The 10357-nt window shown below is 48.0% G+C and overlaps 1 protein-coding gene across 2 annotated transcripts in view; it reads left to right on the top strand.

The window, feature by feature from the left end:
* Positions 1–10357, top strand: part of LOC135535913 (mitotic spindle assembly checkpoint protein MAD1-like) — a 103530-nt gene that overhangs the window by 24544 nt on the left and 68629 nt on the right. For both annotated transcript variants that reach the window (XM_064962314.1, XM_064962313.1), the window contains 2 exons: positions 5881–5937; positions 6746–6837. In XM_064962314.1, coding sequence (XP_064818386.1) covers positions 5881–5937; positions 6746–6837 — 149 coding nt within the window. The remainder of the gene's footprint in view (positions 1–5880; positions 5938–6745; positions 6838–10357) is intronic.

Genomic DNA, 10357 nt, shown 5'->3' on the forward strand with positions numbered 1-10357 from the left:
TCCACAATAAATGTTTGTTTTTGTTCGATAATGTCCATCATTTATGTCCAAATACCTCCTTTTTGTTCACGCGTGTTTAGCCCAGTGATCAAAATTCAGGCGCCATCACTAGGTGCAGACGAAAAGTCAAAGTTCCGTTACAGTCCGTCAAACCATGTATAGAACCAATCTTTAGAATGTTTTTAACATAAATCTTCAATAATGTTCCAACCGGAATATTCCTTTGTCTGTAGAATTGCAATGGAACGCAAGCTAACCATCACGTGAACGCGTGTGGTCAGCTCATGCCTCTCTGGCAGACCTCTGACTCAATCCCCTCTCATTCGCCCCCACTTCACAGTTGAAGCCTCAAACAAGGTTCTAAAGACTGTTGGCATCTAGTGGAAGACTTAGGAAGTGCAATATGACCCCATAGACACTGATTTCCCACTTCCTGGTTGGATTCTTTTCTCAGGTTTTCGCCTGCCATATGAGTTCTGTTATACTCACAGACATCATTCAAACAGTTTTTAGAAACTTCAGTGTTTTCTATCCAAATCTACTAATTATATGCATATCCTAGCTTTTATGGCTAAGTAGCAGGCAGTTTAATTTGGCCATGCTTTTCATCCAAAATTCCCAATGCTGCCCCCTACCCTAGAGAAGTTAAACAACAATGAACACAGTGCCAACAATGCCACAGTGCTAGGAGCTTACCAACCAGATTCAATGTTAGCGAGCTAACATCAGGCTCCTAACTATAAAAGTAAATGGTTCTGGGATACAAATAATAATGTCAGCTGGGGAACCAGCCAGCTAACATTAGCTAGCTAACAGTACACTGCAGCTAACATTAGCTAGCTAGCTAACAGTACACTGCAGCTAACATTAGCTAGCTAGCTAACAGTACACTGCAGCTAACATTAGCTAGCTAGCTAACAGTACACTGCAGCTAACATTAGCTAGCTAGCTAACAGTACACTGCAGCTAACAGTACACTGTAGCTTGAAATGAAACCATTTTCTAACTGTCTTACCCGTACACCTCATTATGCATGATGGACGCGTCTCCCTGTCAGGAATGCCATGCCACGGTTGCCCCTTAGTCTGAAGATGTAATCCGGAGACAAGTGTTTTCTCCATCTCAATAATCTCTACAGTACATCACGATACGACTGTACCAACCACAATAGTCAAATACAGAATCTCATTTACTCTCTCACACACACACACACACACACACACACACACACACACTGATAACAGTCCACACACATACTCTAATTTCACTGATTTTCAAAAAACTTAATCCTTGAGAAAGTGGAGAGCAACAGTTATGCTACACTACATTGACTGATGAGGTCATAGGCAGGACGCTTCTGTAGGACCAATCCGAACGCCTCTCTCTGCACAGCCTCGTTTCCCCGAATCGGGTCACATATATATATATATATATATATATATATATATATATATATACAGTTGAAGTCGTACGTTTACATACACCTTAGCCAAATACATTTAATCTCCATTTTTCCACAATTCCTGACATTTAATCCTTGGATAAATTTGCTGTCTCTGGTCAGTTAGGATCACCACTTTTATTTTAAGAATGTGAAATGTCAGAATTATAGTACAGAGAATGATTTTATTTCAGCTTTTATTTCTTTCATCACATTCCCAGGAGGTTAGAAGTTTAAATACACTCAATTATTATTTGATAGCATTGCCTTTTTAAATTGTTTAACTTGGGTCAAATGTTTCGAGTAGCCTTCTACAAGCTTCCCACAATAAGTTGGGTGAATTTTGGCCCATTCCTCCTGACAGAGCTGGTGTACCTGAGTCAGGTTTGTAGGCCCCATTCCTCCTGACAGAGCTGGTGTACCTGAGTCAGGTTTGTAGGCCTCCTGACAGAGCTGGTGTACCTGAGTCAGGTTTGTAGGCCTCCTGACAGAGCTGGTGTACCTGAGTCAGGTTTGTAGGCCTCCTGACAGAGCTGGTGTACCTGAGTCAGGTTTGTAGGCCTCCTGACAGAGCTGGTGTACCTGAGTCAGGTTTGTAGGCCTCCTTGCTCACACAGGCTTTTCAGTTCTGCCCACAAATGTTCTGTAGGATTGAGGTCAGAGCTTTGTGATGGCCACTCCAATACCTTGACTTTGTTGTCCTTAAGCCATTTTGCCACAACTTTGGAAATATGGCCATTTGAAAGACCCATTTGTGACCAAGCTTTAACTTCCCGACTTATGTCTTGAGATGTTGCTTCAATATATACACATAATTTTCCTTCCTCATGATGCCATCTATTTTGTGAAGTGCACCAGTCCCTCCTAAAGCAAAGCACCCCCACACCATGATGCTGCACCCCCGTGCTTCAAGGTTGGGATGGTGTTCTTCGGCTTGCAAGCCTCCACCTTTTTCCTCCAAACATAACGATGGTCATTATTTCCAAACAGTTCTATTTTTGTTTCATTAGACCAGAGGACATTTCTCCAAAAAGTATGATATTTAACTGTAGTCTGGCTTTTTTAATGGCGGTTTTGGAGCAGTGGCTTCTTCCTTACTGAACGGCCTTTCAGGTTATGTTGATATAGGACTCGTTTTACTGTGGATATAGATACTTTTGTACCTGTTTCCTCCAGCATCTTCACAAGGTCATTTGCTGTTGTTCTGGGATTGATTTGTTCTTTTTCGCACTAAAGTACGTTCATCTCTAGGAGACAGAACGCGTCTCCTTCCTGAGCGGTATGACTGCTGCATGGGCCCATGGTGTTTATACTTGAGTACTAGTGTTTGTACAGATGAACGTGGTACTTTCAGGCATTTGGAAATTGCTCCCAAGGATGAACTAGACAAACCAGGGTTTTCTATCATTTTTGTGGTGTGCAATATGACCCCATAGACACTGTGTATTCGACAGAAAAACAACAAACCTCAGATTTCCCACTTCCTGGTTGGATTTTTTTCTCAGGTTTTCGCTTGCCATATGAGTTCTGTTATACTCACAGACATCATTCAAACAGTTTTAGAAATGTCAGTGTTTTCTATCCAAATCTACTAATTATATGAGTTATTGGCTGATTTCTTTTGATTTTCCCATGATTTCAAGCAAAGAGGCACTGAGTTTGAAGGTAGTCCTTGAAATACATCCACAGGTACACCTCCAATTGACTCAAATTATGTCAATTAGCCTATCAGAAGCATTTAAAGCCATGATGTCATTTCTTTGAATATTCCAAGCTGTTTAAAAGCACAGTCAACTTAGTGTATGTAAACTTCTGACCCACTGGAATTGTGATACAGTGAATTATAAGTGAAATAATCTGTCTGTAAACAATTGTTGGAAAAATTACTTGTGTCATGCACAAAGTAGATGTCCTAACTGACTTGCCCAAACTATAGTTTGTTAACACAAGACATTTGTGGAGTGGTTGAAAAACGAGTTTTATTGACTCAAACCTAAATGTATGTAAACTTCCCACTTCAACTGTGCATGTATGTGGATTCGGCTATCTCAGCCACACCCGTTGCTGACGGGTAGAAAATTGAGCATACATCCATGCAATCTCCATAGACAAACATTTGCAGTAGAATGGCCTTGCTGAAGAGCTCGGTGACTTTCAACTTGTCATCGTCATAGGATGCCACCTTTCCAACAAGTCGGTTTGGGAAATTTCTGCCCTGCTGGAGCTGCCCTGGGTCAACTTTAAGTGCTGTTATTGTGAAGTGGAAACATCTAGAAGCAACAATGGCTCAGCCGTGAAGTGGAAGGCGACACGACCTCAGCAGAACGGGACCGCAGAGTGCTGAAGTGCAATGCTTGTAAAAAATTGTCTGTCCTCTGTTACAACACTCACTACCGAGTTCCAAACTGCCCTCTGTTACAACACTCACTACCGAGTTCCAAACTGCCCTCTGTTACAACACTCACTACCGAGTTCCAAACTGCCCTCTGTTACAACACTCACTACCGAGTTCCAAACTGCCCTCTGTTACAACACTCACTACCGAGTTCCAAACTGCCCTCTGTTACAACACTCACTACCGAGTTCCAAACTGCCCTCTGTTGCAACACTCACTACCGAGTTCCAAACTGCCCTCTGTTGCAACACTCACTACCGAGTTCCAAACTGCCCTCTGTTACAACACTCACTACCGAGTTCCAAACTGTCCTCTGTTACAACACTCACTACCGAGTTCCAAACTGCCCTCTGTTACAACACTCACTACCGAGTTCCAAACTGCCCTCTGTTACAACACTCACTACCGAGTTCCAAACTGTCCTCTGTTACAACACTCACTACCGAGTTCCAAACTGCCCTCTGTTGCAACACTCACTACCGAGTTCCAAACTGCCCTCTGTTGCAACACTCACTACCGAGTTCCAAACTGCCCTCTGTTGCAACACTCACTACCGAGTTCCAAACTGCCCTCTGTTGCAACACTCACTACCGAGTTCCAAACTGCCCTCTGTTACAACACTCACTACCGAGTTCCAAACTGCCCTCTGTTACAACACTCACTACCGAGTTCCAAACTGCCCTCTGTTACAACACTCACTACCGAGTTCCAAACTGCCCTCTGTTACAACACTCACTACCGAGTTCCAAACTGCCCTCTGTTACAACACTCACTACCGAGTTCCAAACTGCCCTCTGTTACAACACTCACTACCGAGTTCCAAACTGCCCTCTGTTACAACACTCACTACCGAGTTCCAAACTGCCCTCTGTTACAACACTCACTACCGAGTTCCAAACTGCCCTCTGTTACAACACTCACTACCGAGTTCCAAACTGCCCTCTGTTACAACACTCACTACCGAGTTCCAAACTGCCCTCTGGAAGCAACATCATCACAATGACAGATATTACACGTTTCTAATTTTGATAGACAGTGGTTTAATTTCAAGCTACAGTGTACTGTTAGCTAGCTAGCTAACATTAGCTGGCTGGTTTCCTAGCTGATGTTATTTTTCGTATCCCGGAGCCGTGTTCATGCAGGGTGGTATCCACGTGATCTGAGCTTCAATGGGTTTCCATGGCCGAGCAGCAGCACACAAGCCTAACATCACCATGCTCAATGACACTCGCGGCTGGAGTGATGTAAAGATCGACGCCACTGGATCAGTGGAAACATGTTCTCTGGAGGGATGAATCACGCTTCACCATCTGGCAGTCAGATGGACTAATCTGGGTTTGGAGGATGCCAGGAGAACGCTACGTGCCCCAATGCAAAGTGCCAACTGTAAAGTTTGGTGGATGATGAATAACGGTCTGTGGCTGTTTACCACGGTTCGGGCCCCTTAGTTCCAGTTTAGGGAAATATTAGCACTACAACATACAATGATATTCTAGACGATTCTGTTTCTTCCAACTTTGTGGCAGTTTGTGGAAGGCCCTTTCCTGTGTCAGCATGACAATGCCCCCGCGCACAAAGCAAAGTCCGTACAGAAATGGTTTGTCGAGATCGGTGTGGAAGAACTTGACTGTCCTGCACAGATCCCTGACTGCGAGCCAGGCCTGGTCTCCCAACATCAGTGCCTGATCTCACTAATGCTCTTGTGGCTGAATGGAAGCAAGTCCCCGCAGCAATGTTCCAACATCTAGTGGAAAGCCCGCCAGGAAGAGTGGAGGCTGTTATAGCAGCAATGTTTCAACATCTAGTGGAAAGCCTTCCCAGAAGAGTGGAGGCTGTTATAGCAGCAATGTTCCAACATCTAGTGGAAAGCCTTCCCAGAAGAGTGGATGCTGCTATAACAGCCATGTTCCATCTTCTAGTGGAAAGCCCTCCAGGAAGAGTGGAGGCTGTTACAGAATATTTGTCTCTCTACCAGTCTTTCTCTCTCTGGGTGCACACACACACACCTCCTTGTCTAAGTGGTGTTTTTCTCCCTCTTCTGCAGGTTCTGTTGACTAAAGCCCAAGAGGAGGCTGGGGCCCTCAAACTACAAGTACAGACTGTGAGTGTACACACCCACACACACCCTGTGAAATAAAGCGTGTTTTTCCTAGACAGCGGTCGTTTATAACACACACTTGGCTGTTCCTGTTGCCAGGGCAACGTCACAATTGCCGTGGTGATGGGAAGTGACACGTGTGAAATCATCTCGTCTCGCCACACACACACACACCCTCTCGTCTCTCCACCTTGTGATTACCTCTCTGTCTGAGGAGAGACAGAAGAGGGATAGGAATGAATGAATGTATCATTGTGTGTGTCTGAGTGGTGTTGAATCACGAGCCGCGTCCCTCTCCTCCTCTCTTCCCTTGTTACCCAGACATCTCCTTCATTGATTAGTCTCCATCAGAGGAGAGACAGATGGAGGGGGATGCACCGCTGTGCTGTCTGTTTAGGGAATAGTGGTATAGAGCATTTAGAGAGGGAGGGGGAAGAAGGGGGAGGGGGCCGGAGGGGGAAGAAGGGAGAGGGGGAAGAAGGGAGAGGGGGCCGGAGGGAGGGGAGGGGGAGAGTGGGCCGGAGGGAGGGGGAAGATGGGGGAGAGGGGGATGCACCGCTGTCTGTTTATGGAGGAAGGTGGAAGAAGGGAGAGGGGGCCGGAGGGAGAGGGAAGATCGGGGGGAGAGGGGGCCGGAGGGAGGGGGCAGAAGGGAGAGGGGGCCGGAGGGATGGGGGAAGATCGGGGGGAGAGGGGGCCGGAGGGAGGGGGAAGAAGGGAGAGGGGGCCGGAGGGAGAGGGAAGGCATCGGAGTAATTGGGTCTGTTTTTATGTTAGTCTGGGTTACTAAATGTGTGTCTCTGTGTTCTAGATGGAGTTGGAGCTGGAGGTTATGAAGAAGCAGCAAGACTCCGTCGCCGTGGGCATCCCCTTAGCAACGAACGAGGAAGTCAACACACTCCGGTAACTCACACACGTAACACCAGTAGAGAGGTGAAGTACCATACTATGTGGTTCAGTACTACCATGCTGAACCATTTACAGAGAGGAGGAGAGAGTTCAGATGAGTGGAGGGTGAGAGAGAATGGAGTGAGCCCAGGGGCCAGGCGGCCGGCTAGGGAGCGCGGGGGGCCAGGCGGCCGGCTAGGGAGCGCGGGGGGCCAGGCGGCTGGCTAGGGAGCGCGGGGGGCCGGCTAGGGAGCGCGGAGGGGCGGCTAGGGAGCGCGGGGGGCCGGCTAGGGAGCGCGGGGGGCCGGCTAGGGAGCGCGGGGGGCCGGCTAGGGAGCGCGGGGGGCCAGGCGGCTGGCTAGGGAGCGCGGGGGCTGGCTAGGGGAGCGCGGGGGCCAGGCGGCCGGCTAGGGAGCGCGGGGGCCAGGCGGCCGGCTAGGGAGCGCGGGGGCTGGCTAGGGAGCGCGTGGTGCTAGGCGTCTGGCTAGGGAGCGCGGGGGCCAGGCGGCCGGCTAGGGAGCGCGGGGGCCAGGCGGCCGGCTAGGGAGCGCGGGGGGCCAGGCGGCCGGCTAGGGAGCGCGGGGGCCGGCTAGGGAGCGCGGGGGCCAGGCGGCTGGCTAGGGAGCGCGGGGGCTGGCTAGGGAGCGCGTGGTGCTAGGCGTCTGGCTAGGGAGCGCGGGGGCTGGCTCGGGAGCGCGGGGGGCCAGGTAGCTGGGAGAAGAGGGGGGGTGAAGAGGAGAGGAGAGGCTGGGAGAAGAGGGTAGTTAGAGAAGTGGGGGGTGAAGAAGAGGAGGAGAGGGATATGAGGTCCACTGGGAGCGATAGAGGAAGAGATGGAGGTCAGACCGGTATGGAGGGAGAATCAAGTCGTTGATCATGTGATGAAGAGTGAAGGAGACAGGAAGCCTATGGAGGAAGTCCCCCTGACATTGCTATCACACTGGAGATCAACAAAATCAAATCACATTTTATTTGTCACATACACATGGTTAGCAGATGTTAATGCGAGTGTAGCAAGCTCCCTCAACTACTACACACAGAACACAGAACATTAGAACACTAAATTATAGAACAGTGGAACGTTAAAACTATTCACAGGTTGTCACTCTGTGGCGTCATGCCGTCGCTATGAACGTTGTCGAGGTGACGTCACAGTGCTGACCTAAAGTCACTCTGTGGCGTCATGCCGTCGTTATGAACGTTGTCGAGGTGACATCACAGTGCTGACCTAAAGTCACTCTGTGGCGTCATGCCGTCGTTATGAACGTTGTCGAGGTGACGTCACAGTGCTGACCTAAAGTCACTCTGTGGCGTCATGCCATCGTTATGAACGTTGTCGAGGTGACGTCACAGTGCTGATCTAAAGTCACTCTGGACAGACCGACAGTCGTTATGAAGAGCCTGGAAATACCATCCCACTGCTGAAGTAGGTTCATGTTTAGGAGGAAACAACTCTGCCGGCATTGTCATTTTGTCAAATTGACTTTAGACAGATGGTACTGTTGTCGTTAGAGACGCTGACATTATGCTGCATCTGATGTCTGTGACATCATAACGACGACCAGAGGTTTTCCTACTAATGAGGTGGCTCCGTCAGAATGGGCTTGTGTTGAATGGGTCTCCTTCAGAATGGGGTTGTATTGAATGGGTCTCCTTCAGAATGGGGTTGTGTTGAATGGGGTTGTGTTGAATGGGGTTGTGTTGAATGGGGTTGTGTTGAATGGGGTTGTGTTGAATGGGGTTGTGTTGAATGGGCCTCCTTCAGAATGGGGTTGTATTGAATGGGTCTCCTTCAGAATGGGCTTGTGTTGAATGGGTCTCCTTCAGAATGGGGTTGTGTTGAATGGGGTTGTGTTGAATGGGCCTCCTTCAGAATGGGCTTGTGTTGAATGTGTCTCCTTCAGAATGGGGTTGTGTTGAATGGGGTTGTGTTGAATGGGTCTCCTTCAGAATGGGCTTGTGTTGAATGGGGTTGTGTTGAATGGGGTTGTGTTGAATGTGTCTCCTTCAGAATGGGGTTGTATTGAATGGGGTTGTGTTGAATGGGTCTCCTTCAGAATGGGGTTGTGTTGAATGGGGTTGTGTTGAATGGGGTTGTGTTGAATGGGGTTGTGTTGAATGGGGTTGTGTTGAATGGGGTTGTGTTGAATGGGGTTGTGTTGAATGGGGTTGTATTGAATGGGGTTGTGCTGAATGGGTCTCCTTCAGAATGGGGTTGTGTTGAATGGGTCTCCATCAGAATGGGCTTGTGTTGAATGGGTCTCCTTCAGAATGGGCTTGTGTTGAATGGGTCTCCTTCAGAATGGGGTTGTGTTGAATGGGTCTCCTTCAGAATGGGCTTGTGTTGAATGTGTCTCCTTCAGAATGGGGTTGTGTTGAATGGGGTTGTGTTGAATGGGTCTCCTTCAGAATGGGCTTGTGTTGAATGGGGTTGTGTTGAATGTGTCTCCTTCAGAATGGGGTTGTATTGAATGGGGTTGTGTTGAATGGGTCTCCTTCAGAATGGGGTTGTATTGAATGTGGCTCCTTCAGAATGGGGTTGTGTTGAATGGGCTTGTATTGAATGTGTCTCTTTCAGAATGGGCTTGTGTTGAATGTGTCTCCTTCAGAATGGGCTTGTATTGAATGGGTCTCCTTCAGAATGGGGTTGTGTTGAATGGGTCTCCTTCAGAATGGGGTTGTGTTGAATGTGGTTGTATTGAATGGGTCTCCTTCAGAATGGGCTTGTATTGAATGGGGTTGTGTTGAATGTGCCTCCTTTAGAATGGGGTTGTATTGAATGGGGATGTATTGAATGGGTCTCCTTCAGAATGGGGTTGTATTGAATGTGGCTCCTTCAGAATGGGGTTGTGTTGAATGGGGTTGTGTTGAATGGGTCTCCTTCAGAATGGGGTTGTGTTGAATGGGGTTGTGTTGAATGGGTCTCCTTCAGAATGGGGTTGTGTTGAATGGGGTTGTGTTGAATGGGGTTGTATTGAATGGGGTTGTGTTGAATGTGCCTCCTTCAGAATGGGGTTGTATTGAATGGGGATGTATTGAATGGGTCTCCTTCAGAATGGGGTTGTATTGAATGTGGCTCCTTCAGAATGGCCTTGTATTGAATGGGGTTGTATTGAATGTGGCTCCTTCAGAATGGGGTTGTATTGAATGGGGTTGTATTGAATGGGTCTCCTTCAGAATGGGGTTGTATTGAATGTGGCTCCTTCAGAATGGCCTTGTATTGAATGGGGTTGTATTGAATGTGGCTCCTTCAGAATGGGGTTGTATTGAATGGGGTTGTATTGAATGTGTCTCCTTCAGAATGGGGTTGTATTGAATGTGGCTCCTTCAGAATGGCCTTGTGTTGAATGGGGTTGTATTGAATGTGTCTCCTTCAGAATGGGGTTGTGTTGAATGTGGCTCCTTCAGAATGGGGTTGTATTGAATGTGGCTCCTTCAGAATGGGGTGGTATTGAATGGGTCTCCTTCAGAATGTGCTTGTGTTGAATGGGGTTGTGTTGAATGGGTCTCCTTCAGAATGGGCTTGTGTTGAATG

The sequence above is a fragment of the Oncorhynchus masou genome, unplaced genomic scaffold (assembly GCF_036934945.1).
Source record: "Oncorhynchus masou masou isolate Uvic2021 unplaced genomic scaffold, UVic_Omas_1.1 unplaced_scaffold_531, whole genome shotgun sequence".
Lineage (NCBI taxonomy): Eukaryota > Metazoa > Chordata > Actinopteri > Salmoniformes > Salmonidae > Oncorhynchus > Oncorhynchus masou.